This window comes from Pygocentrus nattereri, chromosome 13 (assembly GCF_015220715.1).
Source record: "Pygocentrus nattereri isolate fPygNat1 chromosome 13, fPygNat1.pri, whole genome shotgun sequence".
NCBI lineage: Eukaryota > Metazoa > Chordata > Actinopteri > Characiformes > Serrasalmidae > Pygocentrus > Pygocentrus nattereri.
The window spans coordinates 8,686,045-8,710,328 of NC_051223.1; the positions used below are offsets into that span (position 1 = coordinate 8,686,045).

Here is a 24,284-nt window from a genome sequence, read left to right on the forward strand (position 1 = left end):
AACATTGATGTGGTGGTGGTGGTGTCTGTGTTGTGCTGGTCTGAGTGGATCAGACACAGCAGTGCTGCTAGAGTTTTTAAACACCTCAGTGTTGCTGCTGGACTCAGAATAGTTCCCCAACCAAAAATATCCAGCCAACAGTGTCCTGTGGGCAGTGTCCTGTGACCACTGATGAAGGACTAGAGGATGGCCAACACAAACTGTGCAACAGCAGATGAGCTATTCTCTGACTTTACATCTACAAGGTGGACTGACAAGGTAGGAGTGTCTAATTGAGTGGACAGTGAGTGGACACAGTGTTTAAAAACTCCAGCAGCACTGCAGTGTCTGATCCGCTTGTACCAGCACAACACACTAACACCACCATCACATCAGTGTTGCTGCAGCGTTTTCTTTGTGGGCTAGTTTGCCTCCTAACACCTTATATCCACGATGAATGGATTCAAAATAATGACAAATAATGAGTTTAGGATCCACCTTTATGCAGAGCGTGGTTCCAAACACAGTCTGCTGGTGACCACTGGTCTAGAGGTTTGACGTCTGGTTCCTATCACCACTGCTATGAACAATTCTGATTCTGTAAGTTTCTCTAGAACAAAGGATCTCACTTCAAACCACTCTGAATGTCCCGATTTACATCTGAACCATCTAATTGTGCCAAAATCAGGAAAATTGAGTCGAATACACCTTCAATGCTGCACCAAAGTCCCTCAGTTTAATCATTAGAACATGTTGAGCGCCCTCTGGTGGTCTTTTTCGTTTCCACTTGCAGAATCCTGGGTCCAGTTTTTCTGGTGCCTCAGTTTAACGCTTTTCTGACTTCATTTCTGTAAGGCTAAGCAGTAGAAACCGTATAGGTTTGGTTTATTTACACGCTTTACATTCAATAAGCTTTACTGGTGTTTTTGCTCGTTTACAACTCACAGCTTGTGTGGAGCCTATGTAGTCAAGCATTACACAAAACGAGGGATTGATATACATTTATAATAGTAAAAAATACAGTAAAAATATAGCTAAGAAAATTATATATAATTTTTTTTTAAATATATTTTTAATCAGAGGGGAAATCCTGCCCTGTCAAACCACATAAGATAAAAAGCAATGCAGTTTTTTTTAATCTGATCAGGTCCACTGGACCCACCCTACCGGCGAGAGAGTGTGGAGGTGAGTTATTGAAACAGCAGCACATTGTTTTGTCTGGCGCAACAGTGACAGGGTGTCTTGTGACCTGTGGACTTTGTGTTAAAGAACAACTGAAGAAAAGAAAAGGATTCTCAAGATGGACAGGTAAGCGTTCAGAGAGTTCACAGTCCAGTTGGTGGTTCCTAAAACCTTTTTCTTATAACCTGTTATGTACTATAGAAGTCTTTCACAGGAATAACTTGTCCTTACATGTTCCTGTTTCCCAGGGTAACAAACCTGTTTCACTAGGCAGCTCAGTGCCAGGAAATTCTTGTATAATAAATGGGTGCATTAGAAAATGAGCATCATCATACTGCTCTACGGTATCGTCCATATCTAATATGGGTCAAAGAACACAGCACTGAAGGCCTCTTCCGGTATTCCCTGCCTAATGCGCTGCACATTTCAGTATCTGGCCTACACTGGCCTATAAATGCTGTAGCTTGAAGGGAAAGTTTAGTAAAATATAAAATATACACTATATTGCCACAACTATTTGCTTATCCGCCTTCACACTCATATGAACTTAAGTGACATCCCATTCTTAATCCATAGGGTTTAATATGATGTTGGCCCACCCTTTGCAGCTATAACAACTTCAACTCTTCTGGGAAGCCTTTCCACAAGGGTTAGGAGTGTGTTTATGGGAATTTTTGACCGTTCTTCCAGAAGCACATTTGTGAGGTCAGACACTGATGTTGGACGAGAAGGCCTGGCTCGCAGTCTCCGCTCTAATTCATCCCTAAGGTGTTCTATCAGGTTGAGGTCAGGACTCTGTGCAGGCCAGTCAAATTCTTCCACACCAAACTCGCTCATCCATGTCTTTATGGACCTTGCTTTGTGCACTGGGGCGCAGTCATGTTGGAACAGGAAAGGGCCATCCCCAAACTGTTCCCACAAAGTTGGAAGCATGAAATTGTCCAAAATCTCTTGGTGCTGAAGCATTAAGAGTTCGTTTAACTGGAACTAAGGGGCCGAGCCCACCTCCTGAAATACAACCCCACACCATAATCCCCCCTCCACCAAACTTTACACTTGGCACAATGCAGTCAGACAAGTACAGTTCTCCTGGCAACCGCCAAACCCAGACTCATCCATCAGATTTCCAGACAGAAAAGCGTGATTGGTCACTCCAGAGAACACGTCTCCACTGCTCTAGAGTCCAGTGGCGGTGCTTTACACCACTACATTTGACACTTTGCATTGTGCTTGGCGATGTACGGCTTGGATGCAGCTGCTCGGCCATGGAAACCCATTCCATGAAGCTCTCTATGCTGTTCTTGAGCTAATCTGAAGGCCACATGAAGTTTGGAGGTCTGTAGCGATTGACTCTGCAGAAAGTTGGTGACCTCTGTGCACTATGCCCCTCAGCATCCGCTGACCCCGCTCTGCCATGTTAAGCGGCCGACAACTTTGTGGCTGAGTTGCTGTTGCCCACTGTTTTATGTATTTTCCTAAATAAAGCATTTATTATTATTTATTATTATTATTGTTGTTGCTGTTGTTGTTATTCATTAACTAACTTCTAGTGTGCAACCTAAATTATTGCACTTGCTTCAAATAGCCTGAATGTCGTTTTCTTGGCATTTCTATAGACAACAGTAGGTCATACAGTATCAGAAACCACATAAGCAATGTCTATTTGAAATATCGCTGTTGTCGGAAGAAAACCTTGCATCTCCAAATTGGTAACTTTACAGAAGAAGGAAAAAACATTCTCTACTTTCAATTTAAGTCAGTGGAAACAGACATTATTCCAAGTCATTTTAGATCATTTCTTTTGGTCCATTCTACCTGAAAATAACAATTGATGTAAAGGCCAACATTGAAGAATTTTCAAATTATGTCAAAAACTGAAAAACATCAAAAATGGAGATAGGAGGTTTTCTTCTGACAGCAGCAATATATAACAACTGCACAGTTGTTGGTGGATTATAGGCTTCCACCCTCGCAGTTGCAGTGCTAAACTTGTCGTGACTTCAGGTAAGGGGGGAAATGTGCAAATGTGATTTTTTCAAACTGTTTTTTTAAGGTGGCACTGACATATTACTAAAGCAGAAGCTCAGCCAGCTAATATTACAGTTACATGTACAGGCCAGAAGAGAGGGTTCTGTGAGTGGGAGACTCTAGGATACAGTTCCTCTGTACCTGCAACAAGGGGCAAGTGTTAAGTCGTGCATGGTGGATCAGTAACAGCTGCTTTGTGATGGTGAGTGGGTGGCAGTGATGGGAACTGGCAATAGCACTGGGAGAAAACAGTGAAAACAGATCCAGGTCATTCAGAGGAGCTCTGGGTGTTTATCTGAGCAGCAACGTACAGAATGATCATACTGCACCTAATGCACTAGTAAAAATGCCTGAGGTGAACATGGAGGTAAATGTACATCTGAAGTGCAGTAGACTATAGACCTTAGACTATGTGCCAACATACAGAGCCCTAAGGACATTTCTTTGCAAATGTTTTGCATTCCCTTGCAAAATATATGCGTTTCCTATAATATAATAATTCCACAAAATATAATGTCAGACGGCAAGCAAACGTGGGACCAGAGGTGGCCAATGACATTGCCTACATTAGAGCTTTGTTTTTAGCATAGCTAATGTTAAAAGCTGTTTTCCCAGCTTCGCCAGTCTGTGCAGAGTTTATTCAACTATTGTTTTACATTTACAGCATTTAGCAGACGCTCTTACCCAGAGCGACTTACAAGAAGTGCTTTGTCTATCTAGAGAAAGTCTTTTGCTAGTTACCAATAGGTTAGAGAAAAAGACAGTCCTGAGCTCAGATACTGCTAGAAACAAAAAGTCACTGTAGATACAGAGAGAAAAAAGGAAAAGAGTTAAACACAGAACTCTGTGCCATTCAATGCAATAAAATACAATACACTACAATACACAGTGCAATACAATAAAATATAAGTGCAGCTGATAATTCAATGCTCATTTAAGTGATTATTGTTCTCTGCAGTGTCTGTAAATGTCTTTATATTTCAATCCAAGGTCAATGAAAAATTCAATGAGCTGCTTCATGTCTGACCTTAAGCAAAACACAGCTTTTGCAGGCGAATGCAAACTATTGCATCGTAACGCAAAACATTTGTGAGAAAACACATTGCCATTAACTTAACCACGGCCCCTTAGGGGCTTCGTACCAGCATGATAGTTTGTCAAGAAATATAATTTCGCTGTTTCTGGACCTTTTTAACTTCAGCTAGAGTAGCTAGCTTAGTTAGCGAAAGCAGCACAGCAGAGCCAGCTACGCTGCCTTTGCCTTCTCTTGGCGACGCGCTCATGTTCAGGCACCTGTGTGATGTAATGAACATACTTAATCGCAAATACAAGCGAAAGTGTCATGTTTTACAGTCCTCCTAAAACAAATGGAGCTGGAAATGAACCTCAAAGTAATCCTGCTGTTCTTCTACACTGTACAGCGGCTATCCTGCATGTAAACTGCAGCAATACTTGTTAGCATCCACATCTCAAGTGTCAAGAAGGGTAAAAAATCTTCATAATGGCTTCCATGAACACTATGAACCTAATGGATTCCTGTACCTTATCCAAGTTAATAGATATTACATGCCCAGTATAAACTAATGCATTTGCTTCCTTGGTACAGTCCTGCTACTGTTGAGCACTACAAGGCTGGCATGCTGCTAAGCGGCGTTGGAGATGCTATCGGCTTCAGGTGGGAGTTCGACTATTCCGGGCCGGCCATCCACGAGGTAGGTGTAAGGATGGAATGATTAATGATTAATCCTCATTCCGATGACTTAAAGATATAAAACTTTACAAACTTCAGCTGAATTCAAGCATAGCAAGCAAATTAGCATCTTAATGGATGTATTAGCATTATACTGTGAGGAATATTCCATTATAACAGCAGCTAGGCATGTTAAACACTGGAAAAACTTGCAAAGGATGATCTAAATGAAGGATATTGATGGATATTTATTACATCCAATATTGGTTTACTCATAATTTCGGTTACCAACTGCTAAACTGTTGATAAAGACGCATCTAGGCCCAGAAGAAAGTGGTACTATCTTTATAGCTTCAGCAACAGTGGCTTCTCATCCGGTGTCTACATTTAGCTTCTGGCACATGCGTGCAGATGGCACACGGAGTTGTAGATGGGCTGGATGATGACAGCTTGATTCTGAGTTTCATTCTCAAATCTTTTAGGGTAAATTTAGCTTAGGCTGGCGCGAGAGTGACATGGTGTGATTTTTTGGGACGTGGAGGAATCTGCACCAATTCACTGATTCAGCACAAGGACAGAACTGATCCTGTGAAGTTGCATAACTTTTCTATTTTCGTTTTGTAGGCTGTAAAGAAGCTCGGCGGACTGAAGAACATCACAGTGGAACTGCACGACTGGCCAGTTAGCGATGACACTGTCCTCCACCTGGCCACTGCTGAAGCTTTAGCAACAGGTATCTTTGCCTAACCAGCTGTTCATTCTCACAGCTCATTCCAGGGTAAAAAGCTGATATTGATTTGTTGCTTTCTCATAGGAAAGGAAGGTGAGGAGCTTCTGCAGGAAGTGGCATTACGTTATGTGGAAGGGATGAAGGACATGAAGGGGAGGGCACCAGGAGGTTGTACCACCGCTGGTAAAAACACTGCATGAATCATTACGAAATTAAGACAGAGATGCTATTTATCACCAATTGCCTGGGTAAACACCCAAGACTATACCAATAAGAGTCCTTGGGCCACGACCTTCACTTCCAATTGTAAGTCGCTGTGGATAAGAGCGTCTGCCAAATGCCATAAATGTAGTATAAAATATAAATGAAATGCAGATTACTTTGCTCTGGTTTAAGCTTTAGTATTTATCGCATCTCTGGCAGGAAACTTTTCTGCAAAAAAGGATTTTCTTGTAAAACTCTCAGCGTTTTTTATTAGGCCAAAGTTGCTTCTCAATTGTCAGCTTCTCGTTTGAATTTTCCTGTTCCACCTTAAACGGTGCATCACTTAAATTCTGCCACCATTTAAGATGGAATGGGAAGATTAAAACAAAAGGGTGGCGAACAAGAAGCTGACTTCAGCTTTGTGACTTTTTAGTTTTGTCAGTTTCTCGCTGCATATTTAACATATCAGGAAACCAGCTGTAATGCAAATAAGTCCATTTGTCTCCAAATTATCAATGTTCACTATGTGTCCAAAAGTATCCAGACATTCATCTAATTAGCATTTAGTTGAGCACCGTAATCTCATAGGAAAGCATTGCCAACAGAATGGAATGATCAGAGGCAGCTGCACACAAGCCTAAGGTCATCATACTTAATGCAAAGCATCAGAGGGATACAGCATTGGGCTGGAGTGATGGAGCTCCATGAAATACCTTTGGGATGAGTTGGAGTGGCGTTTGTGATCATGAAATAATTATCCAACTGATTATCCAACACTCTACCTCCCTAATGCCCTCTGGCTGAGTCCCTGTTTGTACCATCGATATCAGAAGAAACAACGGATAAGCAGATGTTTACAAACTTGTGAACTTGGACATAAACATCGAAAGATTCCTATCTTCTCCTGTCTATATGCCTGTAAATGAGCTGAATTATCTTATAATAAGTGCACAACCATCTCAAAATAGGAAATATTGGATACACTGACTAGATTTAAGATCATTTCACTTGACAAGATATTTTTTGCAGTGTAAATTCACCATGCCTAGTGCCAAGCATCATCTATAGGCTGTATAAAGTCTATACACAATGCTTTTTTTGGATGAGTTGGAGTGATCCAGAACTGATCATGTAACATCAGCACCTGACCTCACTAAAAATCTTGTGGCCGAATGCAGTTAGATCCTCACAGCAATGCTCCAACATCTAGTATAAAGCCTTTCCAGAAGAGTAGAGGTTGTTACTGCAGCAGAGGGGGGACAAACTGACAACACTTTTCAGAAGAAACAGTGGATGAGCAGGTGTCTACAAACTTTTGGACATATAGTGTATGAACATATCAGAATATAATAGAATTAAAAAGGTTTTCTCTTCTCAGGTATCTTGAATTGAGAGGCTTGTCATCTGGGACCGGGCCCGTAGTCTGGCCTGACCCGTATGGGCCAGCTGAACGAGACGAGGCATATAAAAGCTTCAGTTGGAGTGGATGGGGAGGAAGCAGCGGCCATGACGCCCCAATGATAGCTCTGGATGCCCTTCTGGGGGCCGGCTCAAACTGGGAAGAGCTAATGAACCGAGTGGCATTTCATGGAGGTCAGCAATGGTTTTCAAAAAAATGTGTAGAACATGATGGAACACATATAGGATAGTAGATACAGAACACAGTAGATGTAGAACATGGTAGAACACATACAGGATGGTAGATGTAGAACATGGTGGAACACCTACAGGATGGTAGATGTAGAACATGGTGGAACACACATAGGATGGTAGATACAGAACATAGTAAAACACACAGAGTGGTAGATGTTGAACATGGATACAGGATTATAGATATAGAACACAAATCATGACAGAAGTTGCTGAGATGTTCATTAAAGTCTGTGGAGAATCAATGTGTGGCTTTTCACCGCAGTAAGAAGGTGAGGGACTCATGTTAACGTCTCTTTTCTCTGTGTAGGAGACAGTGACAGTACTGCAGTGATCGCCTGCTGCTGTTGGGGTTTGCTGTATGGAACAGAGGGAGTTCCTCCAGGCAACTACAACTACCTGGAGTACAGAGACCGACTGGAGAACAGCGCAGTGAGACTGTTCGAGCTGTCGCACTGAAAGTGGGTTAACATCACATCCTGGAACTAGTCTAAAGAGCTCCTACTTTGCTCATGAAGTCCTGACACTATTACACACTTTAACACTTCTAAAACTGGCTGCTGTACAGACAGAAAATAAAGTTTCTGAAATGCTTTTTCTGTGTTTTTCGTTTACGGTTCCTGCACACGTACATAATACGTCAACGTGCAATCAACATATTTAGTTCAGTCCCTGGAAATACAGGGTGCCACAAAAAATCTGACATCATTTGAGATGTGAATATCTGATGTCTAAGTATAAGACTTATTTATCAAAACTCAAACAAGAAATTCAGAGGGATGTAGATTTTATAACCTGAACCTGAACCTGATTGACGTTATCTTCCGATACTGGTGGTCGTCCAGATCCCTCTGCCCTGCACAGACAGCCTTCCTCTTTGAAATTTAAGTGCCAGGTCCAAATCTACTTTCCAGTTGGTGCATTTTTTATTGATTTTTCTCGCTGCTCACTCTTGCTTGACTGTGCTCGAGCATATTCTAACACACAAAATGCCTTTTCATTTCTAGTGAACGCCTTTCTTCAGCCTGAAAAAAACATTAAAAATTAAACTCGGTTAGTTTTCACACATTTTGATCAAATTTGAGATGATTTGAGGGAGATCTGGCTGTTATTAGACTATGAAATGATGTCAGTTTTTTTGGGACACCCTGTATTAAGATATACGCCACATGCATGTCCCTGTTGGCAACAGTCGAATGATTTTATCAGTTTCAGTGTGTGCGACAATGTTTGTGGGTGTTTCCTACTGAGCAAACTCATCAGCTCATTCAGAACAGAATTCTTAAGTGCCGATTACGGTTTTGTTAAATCAGCGTAAAGATTAAGGGTGACGAAGCATGTTTGCCAGGTCAAAATGGTAAATCATTCAAAAACGTGATATTTCCAGAAAAAAGCAGATAAAATGACAGAAATTGAGACTCTTTTGGCCTTGAAACATTCGTGTTTTTCCCTAATCTTCTATCAAAACTTGATGGCTTTTACCTACCTCTAAAACATCTTCTAAAGTTTGATTACATCACCATGCACCAGTGGGTGGGGCAAAATAACATTTACATTTACATTTACAGCATTTAGCAGATGCTCTTATCCAGAGCGACTTACAAGAAGTGCTTTGTCAATCTAGAGAAAGTATCTTTGCTAGTTACCAATAGCTTAGAGAAAAAGACGGTCCTGAGCTCAGATACTGCTAGAAACAAAATGTCACTGCAGACACCAAGAGAAAAAGAAACAGAGTTGAACGCAGAACTCTGTGCCATTCAATGCAATACAATAACAATAAGATACAATACAATACAATAAACTACAATACACAGTGAAGTACAATAAAATAAGTGCAGCTTATAATTCAGTGCTCATTTAAGTGTTGTGTAAAGAGATGAGTCTTCAGTCTGCGTTTGAAGACAGCAAGAGACTCTGCTGTTCGGACAGCCAGTGGGAGTTCATTCCACCACCTGGCCGCCAGTACAGAGAACATTCTCGACGCTTGTCTTCCACGCACCTTGAAGGATGGCGGGTCAAGCCGAGCTGTACTTGAAGCTCGAAGGGCTCGTGGTACAATTCGAGATTTCACCATTGCCATCAAGTAGGTAGGGGCTGGTCCATTGTTGGCTTTGTAGGCCAGCATTAGGGTTTTAAATCTGATGCGTGCAGCTACAGGAAGCCAGTGAAGGGAGCGCAGCAGTGGGGTGACGTTACTTGGGCAGATTGAAGATGAGTCGTGCTGCCGACATTAACCAATAAAGTCATGTTGCACCTCCACTCCCACCCATCACTGACTGTGTTTACATGCTTAATAATCTCATAACTGCAGAAAATCTGATTTTATCAGTAACCTGATCAACACGTTTACATGGGGAAACTCCAGGTCTGCATGAGTCAGACAGTAATCAGATTTCTGCTTTACAACCAGTCGATAAACTCAAAGAAGAAATCGAGACGTAAATGTAACATAAAACTCAAACTTCATGCTGCGGCTTTTTCAAAAACAGTCGCTGTCCCTGAAAATATGAACACACTTCAGCTAGATGAAAAATCTTGAAATCCTTCATTTCAAGCATGTATTTCGTTTCAGCGTTGCTCCAAAAGTGTTTTGCTGCATCGCGTGTAGACGCTGCTCACTTATTTCCAGTACCGCCGTCTGTTATTGCACATGCTCAGAAATCAGAGTGAGAGTTCACAGCACTGAGAAATCTGATCACTGAGCTAAAACCAGCCCCTTTATCAGATTTCTTCATCGGATTTCCGGACCTCACTCCGATCTAAGAAGCCAGAGTGTGCTGTTTACACGACCATCTGAATAAATATATAATCAATAACTGCAGCAATCTGATTACGATCGATTTACGTAGCCTCTTCAGCTCCTCAGGACCTCCTCGGGTGGCTCCAAAACGCACTTGGTCATATCCTTCATAACTTGTATATTTCATAAGCTACATTCAGAAGCTGGGCATCGTATGAGGCTGTAACTCTTCTCTCTAGTCTAATAGTTGGTGTCATTTTAAACCCTTATAATGAAAGAAGCTGAACTCAGTTTGTTTTTCTACTGAAAGTCGACCCATTTTTGCCCAAATCTGGGCTATAAACTATAAACAGACAGCGTCGCTTCAGTGATCTGCTCTGTAAACATTACTTTTATAAAATAACACAAAGAGCGTCTGAGATTTTCGGCTTCCAGCAGTAAACTCTAAGGATCACATCACAGTGCGGAGGGAAAACGAGCTACACAGTTTAAAAAAATGATGCTTCGTCAAGGAGTCCTTTCGTAAAAGCTATGGTTCTGTTTAGAACCACGAGCTCTATTTAGAACCATGTCATGCTTAAATGGCCATTCAGATTGATGGAGAATGTGCTGCCTGTGGTTTTATTTACCACCAAAAAGGGTTCTTTTATTGTCACAATGTCAGGCTTGCAGCAATAGAAGAACCCTTTCCCATGCTATAGAGATCCATGTTCATGGGTGCTATATAGAACCATATACAACAAATTATGGGTCTCACAAAAATATAAGTACTTGTAATTTGCTTAATATGAAGGATTTGTTTAAATGCTGTATTCCTTCTTCCACAGCACTACAGCGTATTTGATGGATGAGGTAGGATTGAACAGCCGTGAAAGGACAAGGTAAGGATTTATGGTCAGGGGAACTGAGTGCGGGTCAATATGCTCCTCAGTTGATTATCTAGAGCACGTTAAACGCGGCGCCCTCTGGTGGCCTAGTTCGTTTTTACAACTTGCAGAAACTTGCTAGTTTTTAAAACTCTTCAGCTCTGGGCTTTCCTGACTTCATTTCTGTCTGAATATAGCATTTTATCTGAATATTGCTGATTCAGTCTAAGCAGTAGTAATCGTATAGGTTTGGTTTACTTACACGCTTTAAATTCAATAAGCTTTACTGGTGTTTTCGCTCGTTTACAGCTCGCAGCTTGTGTGGAGTCTAAAACGGCTTCGTTCTGTAGTACAGAGCGGACACGGTGGGCGGACAAATAACGGCGAACAGAGCACAAGAGATTATATTGCACTTCTGACTGGCCGTGGATCTTACTTTTAAAGCAGTACTGAGAAATTTAGAGGCGGTAAAGCAGGAGAAGACCGAGAAGATCCGCGGCACTTTCCTGCACCGCTTCAACGGCTAGCAGGTCGCTGAGCCCGGCTGGAGACCCGAGCATGGCCCGGTGAGCTAGTTCGCGTTTCATATTCACATATTCTGAAGCTAACAACGCCTAAAAGCACTTCGTTTCCCCCTCAGCATGTTTCGATACATTTTTCGCATTATTTAGTACAATAATGTGTCGGTATTAAATAATTTCTGAACATATTTATACCTTATTTTGAGGTCGACATGCTGAATTTTTTAATGTGAATTAAAAACAAAACCCTAAACACGTACTTTGCTAATTAATACTTTGTAAAAATTAAGGTTGTATTTTTTTATTTAACTGCAAAGTTTGAAAAGAGAAAGCAGTATAAAAATATACAGTACGTAAGTTGCAGATCAAGCTTTAATCACGTATTTTGTGACTACTCCAAATGTATAGTATATTAAAATACATATTTTTATATATAATATCCAAATATTTGTACTACTATTTGATTTTGACTGATAAACACATTAACAGGCCCTTCCTGAGTTGGTCTGGTCTGGCAGAGCTACTCCTGGACCATGATCGAGGCCTGTCCAGAGTAGAAATGGGCAATATGATGATGTTTTATTGTTATGATAAATTATGTACCAAGACGCTTTTCTGAGCATTTCATGAACATTGTCAGTAAAAAGCAATGGTGAATTTAAGGTTTCTACCCACAGGAGCCCCACTGCTGACATCCTGTGCTCAGTAAAGCGTGGGAACGAGATCCTAATGTGTGGCCACAACTTAGTAAGCCGTGATCTCATTTCCACGCCTTACCAAGCCAGGGCCATGCATTAGGATCTCATTCCCACTCGTTAATAAGGCGTGGCCACGCAGACTCCATAGGTTTGTATACAAAGTGAACATGATTAACTGGATTTAATGCAGTGATGCCTGTAAAATGTTGACTAAAATCACTGCTGTCATAGGTTTATTATTATTAGTAGTACACACACACACACACCTTCTAAGCCGCTTCTCCTTCTGGGTCGTGGGGGATGCTGGAGCCTATCCCAGCTGTCATTGGGCGAAAGGCAGGATACACCCTGGACAGGGCACCAGGCCATCATAGGGCAGGCAGACAGAGTCATACACACCCTTGGGGCAATTTAGCATGTCCAATTGGCCTGACTGCACATCTTTGGACTGTGGTAGGAAACCCACGCAGACATGGGGAGAACATGCAAACTCCACACAGAAAGGACCCTGGTCACCCAGCCGGGGACTCAAACCCACGCCCTCTTTCCTGTGAGGCGACAGCGCTATCCACTACACCACCATAACGCCCAGTAATAATAGTAGTTCTTGTTTTTTATTATATTTTGTCAGTTCCAACTTATTAAATCTCAGAAAAAGTTCAATCTTGTGATGTATGTTGTGTATAGTGAAAATATTTTTGCCATATCGCCCATCGCTAGTCCAAAGCTTTTGTTCTGTCGTATTATTTTGCCTCTCTTCATCAAAAAAGCATTGTCATGACTGAGATGATGTCTTTAATTGGTGTCCCATCCAAACCGAGCTTCATAATATGATACTTACTGGTTTCTCATATATTGTAATACACAGTAGAATATGGACTGGTTTAGGACTCCATACAGGACCCTTTCCTGCTGTTAGTTGTTTAAACAGTCAATTATACTAAAAGCACTAATAAGATATGTACCCTAACCTGTTGAATTAAGTCTGGTCTGTGTTTTCTTAGCCTCACGTTAGCTTGATATCAAGCTAGTTCACACCAATCCATGAAAAATCTCATTAAGGCTACACCATGGAAGATTTGGGGATTTGGAGACCCCTCTGGTGGAAATGTGTAATTGCACACAACGTGCAGAAAAAGATTTTGTAATGTGGGCTGTGCTTTAGCCCTCATGAATTATCTACTGCTGTCATCATATCTTCATCAATATAAAGCTGATTTTTGCATTTCAAGCCTAAATATAGAGTCAGATCTTCTTTCTAAGTCTGTGCATATGAAAAACTCTGACTTAACCCTTATGACTATTAAAAAAACTTATTTCAGCTAATATTCAGTTATCTATGACTCTATGAAACCAGTAGCCTAATGGTCATATTAAGTGTGCTGCAGTAAATCCAATTAAACAGCCTAATTGTGTTCACTTTGTAATGGAGCGTGTGGTTCGTCAGTGTTTTTTTTTTTTTTTAATTTTACAATATGCTCAGAAAAGTGTATTGAGACATAATTTATCACAATCACACACACACACACACACACACACACACACACACACACACACACATATATATATATATATATATATATATATATATATATATATATATATATATATATATATATACATACATACATACACATATATATGGATGGATGGATAATGGATAAAAATGGATAAAATATCATCATATTGCCCACCCTTGGTCATAGGCTGTTTAGAACAATGTATATTTAGTAACACTTCACTGAAGGGCACCATTTCTAAGGCTACACAACTCCTACAGACCTTTTCATGACAATTAACATTAACCCACGTGGATGTTTATAAAGGCTTATTCCAACGGGCGTCAACTGTCATAACACCGGTTGAGGTGAAAAATGGTCAAATGCAGATTTTGTGACAACTGACCGTCATGGCATAAGCCTTTATAAAAGTCTTCAGTCATTAGGTAACTAATGAACCTGCTTTCTGGTTCTAGCCTTACGACCCTTGAGCACTACAAGGCTGGCATGTTGCTGAGTGGAGTTGGAGATGCTCTTGGCTACAGGAACGAGCTGTGGGAGTACAACGAGTCCGGCCCGGCCATACACCAGGTCAGTCCAAGGAAGACGGTAGCCGGTTACCCACCTTCTCATTGCAGTGCAGTAACTTTTATCCTGCCTGATATGGACAAAATACTAGTATCGCGATTGTTCCTTGCAATATGTTAGAATGTAGTTGTGAATCAGTGATGTGACATGACACTTTTGTTGGATTACACAAATAATTAATTTAAAACACCCACAAAAGCGTTCAGTTGGAGCTGTGATTGATCAGGAAACTCAGAACACAGCAAGACTGTGATTAGTTATTTGCTGCTTTTTTGTGATATCAGTATCGCAAAGGACAATATTGCAGTGACGATTACGAAACCGTGAGGGATGCAGGATGAGATCACAAATTGGGGCGGGAATCACAGGGCATCTCATGATATGATACTATCATGACACATTGCGATAATCATGATATCACAATACTGTGATTCTGTTGATACTCTGTGAAATGTTTGTCTATTTCTCTGTAATTCTAATCTGGGAAGATTTAGGCCCAATTTAGACACATTTTCTGATTTTATGAGTTTGCATATTGTTATCGCCATCGACAGGTATGTGAATGATTAGCATCCGCCCACAATTCTCATGTAAACAATACATTATGCAGTGCTACTGCTAAGCATGGCCTGTTACGCATTCCTTCAGTCAGCTTGTAGCCTGTGTACATGTTCATGTCCTTGACTTTCAGAAAAAAATACTGCAGCAGGTGTAGCGCCTGAGGCTAAGCTTTGCGATTGGATTCAGATGTTTTTGATTTATTTGTAGCGTCTGTCTGGCTTCTGCAAATCCCAGCTTGATTAAAGAATATATAAAAACTATAATAACTAAAAAGACTATCTTTAAGCTTCTTGCACAGCAGAAAGAAAAGTGTTGGGCCGTGAAATGAACCAAGGCCGGGTTTGTCAGAAAGCTGCACAGCATTCTCAGATTAATATCTAGATCTGAGAAGGAGGCGTTTGTTTACGTCTGCCTTTCCAGCAGAGCTGAAGTCGTCTCAGATGCTTCACTCATGCCAAGAATAAAAAGGTTTCTAACTGCTGGATTTAGCCCGACACTATAAGAGCGTGGAGCAGATGGCATGAGGGTGTAAATGGGCTGGATGATGACAGTATGTTTCAGATATGCTGCCCTGGTGGGCCGCACAAATATTATCCTGGGCTTTTTGTCATGGAAAATTCAGCTCGAGGAGGTTTTACAGACTGACTGTAATAATTGTGGAGTGATTTTAATCCAGTATGATTATATGATTGTCCATGTTTATTGGTAGCACTCATACAATATCAGAAACCACATAAGCATGTCTGTATGAGATCACTGAACAACATGGTTTGAGAAAAAAGTGGGTTTTTTTTCTTTTGCCTTATTACCTGCATAACTATCATAATCATAATCATATCATAATTTGTATAGGAGCTGCAGGAGCTTGGGGGACTGAAGAGCATCACAGTTCAACTGCCCGACTGGCCAGTCAGCGATGACACTGTCCTCCACCTGGCCACGGCTGAAGCTTTAGCAACAGGTTTCTTCACCCAGTCAGAAAAAAAAAAACTTTCAGCTAAATTTCCGGTATAAGCTCAGGTGACGCTCTTCGCTTTCCTGTAGGAAAGGAAGGGGAGGAGCTTCTGCAAGAAGTGGCTTCACGTTATGTGGAAGGAATGAAGGACATGGAGGGAAGGAAGCCAGGACCATCCAGCATTCTGGGTAAAAGAAGAAAAAAAAAAAAAGAAAAGCAGTGTGGGGTGAAACACTACTTATAACTTCAGTGGGAGTGGGTGTAGCTAAACTGCTGTAGGCTGAGTAGGTGAACATGTGTAAAGGTTTTTGCGGCTAGATTTCCGTATGTAACGATGTAGAAGCTGGATTATAAAACTGATAGTTCCGATCCTAAAATCTGATTGGCTGAGCAGCGTTCGGAGCCACTCCGACAAATCCACGACATGCGCAAAGCTATGACCACTTCACAGCAACTGAACTATCCATGCGCCACTGCATGAAAAACCCTTGTGCTGTTAATAGAATAATCTTTGACTCTAATGCTGCTCGCGTGGACCACTGAGTGTACTGATGAAGTAAGAACCCGGTTCTGTTTAAACTGAGGGGCTGACAGCTTGACTGGTCAGCTGGCTAACGGGTTAAAAGAGCCAGCAGCCTAAACAGCTCCATGATTAATATCACAGGCTTTAATTAAAAGCACTTACAGTCTGATTTACTGTAAAACTGCAGTATAAAACACTGAAGAATATCACTTGAATGACTGACCAACTTCAAAAGTCCAAGTTTCAGTCAGAAATGGCATCAAGCCCAGGCTGAATCTCAAACTGCTCTGTACTCCCTAAATAGTGTTCTAGCTATGAAAGTTTAGAAGTTCTAGCCTCTACAGCCGAACAGTGCATCGTTTATCGAGTGTGGATGTGTCTGAGTCCCAAACGACTATTCCTTAGCTATATTTTGCTCTGTTTGCTCTGGGCTGCAGGATCCAGTATTTAAACTCCTACGTAGTGCACTATGTAGGGAGCAGGGAGCCAGTTGAGAGCCATGAGCCATGGTTGCTTAGCAATGATACCATACTCTAAAGGAACTACATTTCTTGGTGGAATTCTTGTTTATGTTGATTACTATTAATAATTTCTAAAAATAAGTGTATATTTTATAATATTTTATCTTGGCTGCCGTTTTATAAAAGCAGTAAGCCAGGAGAGGCCGTGTGTTATGGTAATTTTATCACAGGGAAGGGAGTTTTAGGTACTCTTTGCTTCATGCCGTGCCTAACAATACCCCTTCCCCGTGATCAAATCGCAACAACACACAGCCTCTCTTGGCTTATTACTTTAATAAACTCTTTCCTTTTTTGGTGAGCTTTTGGGCTCAGTGGAAACGTCAGAGAAGACAACAAACGAGAATGATGTGTACACAATTTATGATGTACAAAAAAAAATAAAAAATTTTTATTATTTGTCAACTGAACTTCCGGCATCATTTTCATTTTATCACTTGCAAAATTCACAAGGTTACAGTAAAGCTAGCTATTGTGTATCATTACTGTTGAAACAAAAGCTCATATCTCCAATTTTGTTGTTTTTAAACTGAAATTGAACAGACTGACTTTTACACTGTATTACATGACATTTCATGACAAATGCAGCAATAAAATGCTCTAAAATTACTTGCTTAAAAATCTTATTCCACTATTATCCATGCAAAGTTAAGAACATGACCATTTTGTTTATTGTTTATATGCTACTGTTCTGACCAAAGTTCGCTGTTTGTAGGTGTGTCTCAGTTAAAACCAGGCACGGAAGGAGGCTACAGGGTGGCGTATAACCCAGAAGGTACAGGCTGCGGCGCTGCTATGAGGTCTATGTGTATTGGCTTGAGGTGAGGAAGAGTTTCACAATATTAGATTGGTATTAACCTTCAGAGGTCAAGAGTTAATGTTCTTAATGCGCCACAACAGCAAAGAACAGCAGAGCAAGGATGCTGCACAGAGACAACAGGATTTTGTGGTAATCCTGAGACATATTTAACGGAGATATTGAAAAAATAGAAAGCTTTTTTAAATCTGATCCTGCCAAGTTGATTAATTCATGACTTCATGTGTGGTTTAGTCATATAATCACAAACATGCACACACATTTTATTGCAGGGTTTTACGAAAACAAGAACTCACCCAAGCAGGAACCAACTAGTTCTAGATCATTTCCATGTTCTTTTTGGCCATTTTATGTCTAATTCGGCATGTTTGTCAGTTACCTTACTTACTTGCTGATATGAAACGATCTACTGCACTGGCTTCTGACATAAAAATTAGCTCACATCGCCTTAAGTTGACCTCTCTATAAAGTAATATTCCAAAAACAACAAATCAACACCTCAACATACCACCCTAGTTTACATTTAAGTACTCTTATTGGTCAAATAATAGTGCTTGACAACTTCATCTTCATCTGGAGGACACTGCTACACTGCTTATAGCAGCTCTATCTGCTTTTGAAAGCAAAAGAAATTTGAAGTTGAAGAAAGCTGAAGTCTCATTCACCAGCTTCTTGTTTGAATTTTCACATTCCACCTTAAATTCTGCAATTGTTAACTACATACTGGCGCCTCAGACACCATTTTAGGTGGACCTGGAAAACTCGAACAAGAAGCTGGTGAATGAGAAGCGACTTCAACTTCGCAAGAAGCCGAACATTAAGAGACATTTTACAAAACACGTTTTACTTTTGGGGGAAGTTTCACGGAGATGTGAGACAAGTGGCTACAGCTGAGCTAAAGCTTAAAGCAGAGCAAAGTAAGACTGTGTTATATTTTTTAGTCTATATTAGTACATAACGAGACGTATTTACAGCCCAGATGGTGAAACGTTACATCAATAAAATGGACATAAAATGTTGTGGCTCCCAAGGTGGTTAGATCTTTTTGTTGAAACTTGACAAAATGGATCTTATTAACATTTGGGTTGCCTGAACTAAACACATTATCACTCATTTGAGAGTTTTCCTCAGGGCAGAAGAGCAGTGAGAGAACTTTACCTGGAATTTCGGGTTGATCACGAACTGTGATTTCATGAAACTTATAAGAGAGAATAAGAGAGCTATATTTTCACCTCTTTAAACTACTTGCCAAAAGACTCTCTCTTTGTACCAGATACCCTCAGCCTGAACAGCTGTCCTCACTGGTGGCTGTTGCCGTGGAGACGGGGAGAATGACCCACCCTCATCCAACCGGATTCTTGGGCGCTGTGGCTTCGGCTCTGTTCACGGCCTACGCCGTCCAGCGCCGTCCAATCACAACCTGGGGACTGGGCTTAGTGAAGGAAGCCTGTCCAGCAGCGAAGGAGTTTGTGAAAACAGCAGGATATGCTGTGGAGGAGACGGAGAGGGACTGGGGATTCTTCACTGAGAAATGGGAATGGTGAGAATGGGATATGGTGCATTCCAAATTTTTTGGGATTGGTGGTTGACATTAGCTTATAAACGGAGCTTTTACATCTGACCAAGTCTGAACAAGTCAGGCTCCTGAACTGACCTGCATGCTCCCATCGGCATGATCATCCAACACAGCTGTCCTGTGGCTTTCCTTAAGATTTATAGACTTCTTTCATGTAACATCTAAAGCTAGCTTAAATTCGGAGGACAAGAAGTACAGCGTTGAAAAGAAATTACAGAAAAGTGCTGGATTCAGCTCCAGTCCAATGACTTGCACGCTGTACTGCTTCTTCGCATAATTGTCTTATTCTTGTGTATAATTGATGAACTCCCAGAAATTAAAGGTTTAAAACATTTTTTTTTGAGAACAGGCCTCAGCCCTACCAAGTTTTCACTATAGTTCAACAATGTGAATAAAAGCTAGGCCAGCATTCGGCAACATGCGGCTCTTTTACTGTCCTGTTGTGGCTCCACAGCTGAATTAGATTTGTAGGTAAAAATAAAATAATGCTCCTTTACAGTAAAATAAAACTCTGCTGATCGTTCAACACAGTTTAACAGTAAATGGTCTTAAACGCTGGAGTTAATGTAGAACTGCTGATTCACCCTTTAACCCTGAAGATTATACAGACTGCTGTATAATCACCATAGCAACACAGACAACAGTCTCGCCCAGCTAGTAGCTATGAAACGGCAAAGAGAGAGATTTAAGATGAACACTGGAGACGAATGGAAACTGTAAATCACTAAAAGAGAGACATTTTACAAGAAAACGTTCTAGTATTGAGAAAGTTTCCTGCCGGAGATGCGAGAAAAGCGGCTGTAACTGAGCTCAAGCTTAAAGCAGAGCAAACTGTTTTCATTTATATTTTTAGCCTTTACTAGTTCATCAGCACATACTGAGACATATTTAAGATAAGATAAAGAAAATGGACATAAAATGTGGCTCAAAAGGACAAAATAGCTTTTCTTAACGTTTGGGTTGCGACCCCTAAGCTTAGCTACGCTTAGTGTAGATTACAATATACATCCAAAACCAGACTGTGAGAAATATCTCAGACTGGGGTATAATTACAAAACAGGCCATGGTTGAGGTCATAAATTTTCAAAAACCCAAAAAAACGATTTTCTTCTTTCAGGTATCTTGAACTGAGGGGTCTGTCATTGGGGACCGAGCCAGTGATCTGGCCGGACCAATATGGGCCAGCTGAACGTGATGAGGCTTATAAAAGCTTCAGTCACTCCGGGTGGGCTGGGCGCAGCGGCCATGATGCACCAATGATAGCTCTGGATGCCCTTCTGGGGGCGGGCTCAAACTGGGAGGAGCTGATGAGTCGAGCGGGATTCCACGGAGGTCAGTAATCACATATCTGTCCTTCTGGGGGGTAGACACGCAGGGCCACACATTATCTTGTAACGTGAATACTAAATGATAAAAATAAACACCATGAAGAATTTGATGGGCTTATTTCACATTTCAATGGATTCAAATGGATTGGTTTATTTAAAATTTCACACCTAATTTATTTCCACCCCAGTATATCAGTGTTCCCACCCACTCTCCTGAGGACTAGAGTACATACACTATATTTCCAAATGTATTCACTAACCCATCCAAATCATTGAATTCGGGAATTCCATGGCCACATGTGTAAACAACCAAGCACCTAGGCCTGTAGACTGCTTCTACAAACATTAGTGAAAGAATGGGTCGCTCTCAGGAGCTCAGTGAATTCCAGCAACTCAGCTACGAAGTGGTCGGCCATGTAAAATAACAGAGCGGGGTCAGCAGATGCTGAGGCGCATAGTGCACAGAGGTCGCTAACTTTCTGCAGAGTCAATCTCTACAGACCTCCAAACTTCGTGTGGCCTTCAGATCAGCTCAAGAACAGCGTAGAGAGCTTCATGGAATGGGTTTCCATGGCTGAGCAGCTGCATCCAAGCCTTACATATCCAAACACAATGGAAAAAGTTGAATGCAGTGGTGTAAAGCACCGCCACTGGACTCTAGAGCAGTGGAGATGTGTTCTCTGGAGTGACCAATCACGCTTCTCCTTCTGGCAATCTGATGGATGAGTCTGAGTTTGGCGGTTGCCAGGAAAACGGTACTTGTCTCTGACTACATTGTGCCAAGTGTAAAATTTGGTGGAGGGGGGATTATGGTGTGGGGCTGTATTTCAGGAGTTGGGCTCGGCCCCTTAGTTCCAGTGAAAGGAACTCTTAATGCTTCAGCGGCAAGAGATTTTGGACAATTTCAGGTTCCCAACTTTGTGGGAACAGTTTGGGGACGGCCCCTTTCTGTTCCAACATGACTGCGCACCAGTGCACAAAGCAAGGTCCATAAAGACATGGATGAGTGAATTTGGTTTGGAAGAACTTGACTGGCCTGCACAGTCCTGACCTTGATCCGATAGACCACCTTTGGGATGAATTGGAGCGGAGACTGCGAGCCAGGCCTTCTCGTCCAACATCAGTGTCTGACCTCACAAATGCGCTTCTGGAGGAAACACTCCTTTCCTTGTGGAAAGCCTTCCCAGAAGAGTTGAAGCTGTTATAGCTGCAAAGGGTGGGCCGACATCATATTAAACCCCAATGTTTTAAGAATGGGATGTCACTCAAGTTCATATGTGTGTGAAGGCACATGAGCAAATACTTTTGGCAATATAGTGTACAAAAGTTTTTTTTTCTTCCCAGTTTAGTTGTATCCATTTCCACCCACTATTTAGGCCTCTCCCAAATTACACGATACCACCAGTACTAGGAGGGTGAAAAGCAAACACAGGCGTTCCTCTGAGTCCTGTGAAGCGCCACTACATCTTTTTCGTACAGCGTCATTGGACAGCTGAGTGTGTTCGGAGGAGCGTTGTTATTCTGCTCTCCTGGCCATAGATGGCTGAAGCATCACCAGAGATCAAACATACATCTCCTGATAAGGACAGCGTTTAGACCCCATCTGTCAAACACAAGACCCATGTGCCAGAAAAAGGGCCATGACACAATCCCATCCAGCCCATAAATATATTTGAATTTTCTATTAATAATTAGCTTGCTTCACAATGCACTGCAATGTGATTTGCGCTCTGACTCTCTGGCCCACGGATTTGTTGAGATTTGTTAAAATGGCCCTCTTAGTGGTCGAGTTTCACACGGTTGTACCACTCAGGAGCTGTCAACTAATCAATGTAGCTCTAAATTGTCCATCTACATCTTTCATATCCAGACCTTCTTTCTTTCCTGTGTAGGAGACAGTGACAGTACTGCAGTGATCGCCTGCTGCTGTTGGGGTTTGCTGTACGGAACAGAGGGAGTTCCTCCGTGTAACTACAGCAATCTGGAGTACAGAGACCGACTGGAGAAGAGCGCAGAGGAACTCTACAAGCTGTCGCACTGAAGCAGAGATCACCTCATACAGCGACAACACTCACCATGTCTTAAAGGACAGTGGATGTGTTAAATCAGATTAATTCGATTAAATTAGATTAAAAATAGAAGACAGCTACTTTGGGGAAATAAGGATGGTACTTTGCTCTTGATTTAAACTTTAGTCCTTTGCAAGGAAGAAAGAAGTAAAATGCCTTAAAACAATGTGCTCAACTCAATTGTTACAATTAGCCATGCACAACACAATCTTTTAGGCTCTGTTCACATTACCAGGTTGAACCAGATTTTTTGCCCTAATGTGACTCAGATCTGATGTTTTCGGGGCTGTGTGGACACATCTGATCTTTTCAAATCCCACTTGAGCCACTTTCATGTGGTCCTAGATTTGATTCGGGGCTATGCGACCTTAATGCTTAATGCGTTGCCATGGCAACAGTGCTGAACAGATGTTAAAGCCTGTAAACGGTGGAAATCTCACCTCACCTTTTTCTCCTTCATCTGGCTCTAATAATGAAGCTAAGAGCAGATCAGAGTTAATGATCTTCGCAGCGAAGCTCGTTAGTTTGTGCTGATGATGCAATGATCGTCACGTGACTGAGTAGGATGAGCTTATGGGGGTCACTTCAGGCCGGTTCATCACATTAACGACATATTTCAATCACTTACCTAAACGAGTGTGAACCGTCGAGTCAGAGAGGATCTGATCTGAGCAATGAGGCTTGTAATGTGAACGTAGCCTAAACCATGATCACAATATTGATCAAAGTCACAGTAAGTAGCAGGTTGGTAGTCTTCTGTCCATACTGTGCAGCTCTAATACTGTAATTTGCACTAATCCAATCACTGATTCATTGGCTACTCTTGCTAATTATTAGTTAATTGCAATGTGAATGAATTCAGAGTTTAAATCACTACATTTAATGTGAAATTTTGTAGCTACTGTGAATAAACTGCAATCATTCATTCACCTTCAGGGGAAAGTGTGGTTGGTAATAAATTCAACATGCTGCCAGACTGTGTATGCTAATATTCTCTCAGATTGATGGTGTTCCTTAGCACTTGGGTGAGTCAAGCAGACCGGAAGGACGACTGACCACTATGTAATTTTGTTCTGTCAAGTCCTGCTGTGCTCTGGAAATTCGTTTTAGTTCAGATCAAAATCCTTCTCTCCCTTCTTCTCAAAGCTGGTAAGGTCAAATTTTCTGGCTTAAAAAAGAAATACATCATCATAAATGAAGGGGGGGGGGGGGGGGGGTTCAGTGTTTCTATATTTACTGTGAATTTGTGAAATATAGTTCAGGTGTTTCCAATTTGAAAGTCTTTTCTGGCTACGTTCACATTACCAGGTTGAAGTGGCAAAAATTGGATTTTTTGCCCTAATGTGACTCAGATGTGATGTTTTCAGATCTGTGTACACACAAATCTGATCTTTTCAAATCTGACCTGAGCCACTGGCTACGTTCACGCAGCAGGTATAAGGGGCCCCAAATCTGATTTTCTCACCAAATTCGATTTTTTTTGTTTGGATGTTCACATTATCTTTTAAATGTGATCTGTATGGGACATCAGTCTGTACAGATCAGCTCCTAAACTGACCCAC

At 41.4% G+C, this 24,284-nt stretch overlaps 2 protein-coding genes across 2 annotated transcripts; both read left to right on the forward strand.

The window, feature by feature from the left end:
• Window positions 1-1,264: 1,264 nt before the first annotated feature.
• LOC108411010 (protein ADP-ribosylarginine hydrolase-like) lies at window positions 1,265-8,057 on the forward strand. The gene is made up of 7 exons (XM_037544275.1): window positions 1,265-1,287; window positions 4,796-4,901; window positions 5,504-5,612; window positions 5,694-5,792; window positions 6,419-6,455; window positions 7,192-7,406; window positions 7,774-8,057. Exons 1-7 carry the CDS (start codon window positions 1,280-1,282, stop codon window positions 7,920-7,922), a joined length of 723 nt encoding a protein of 240 aa, XP_037400172.1. The 5' UTR covers window positions 1,265-1,279; the 3' UTR covers window positions 7,923-8,057.
• Window positions 8,058-11,173: 3,116 nt separating this feature from the next.
• LOC108411014 (protein ADP-ribosylarginine hydrolase-like) lies at window positions 11,174-23,696 on the forward strand. The gene is made up of 8 exons (XM_017682380.2): window positions 11,174-11,635; window positions 14,264-14,378; window positions 15,789-15,897; window positions 15,981-16,079; window positions 17,648-17,753; window positions 19,023-19,289; window positions 20,443-20,657; window positions 22,546-23,696. Exons 1-8 carry the CDS (start codon window positions 11,628-11,630, stop codon window positions 22,692-22,694), a joined length of 1,068 nt encoding a protein of 355 aa, XP_017537869.1. The 5' UTR covers window positions 11,174-11,627; the 3' UTR covers window positions 22,695-23,696.
• Window positions 23,697-24,284: the final 588 nt, after the last annotated feature.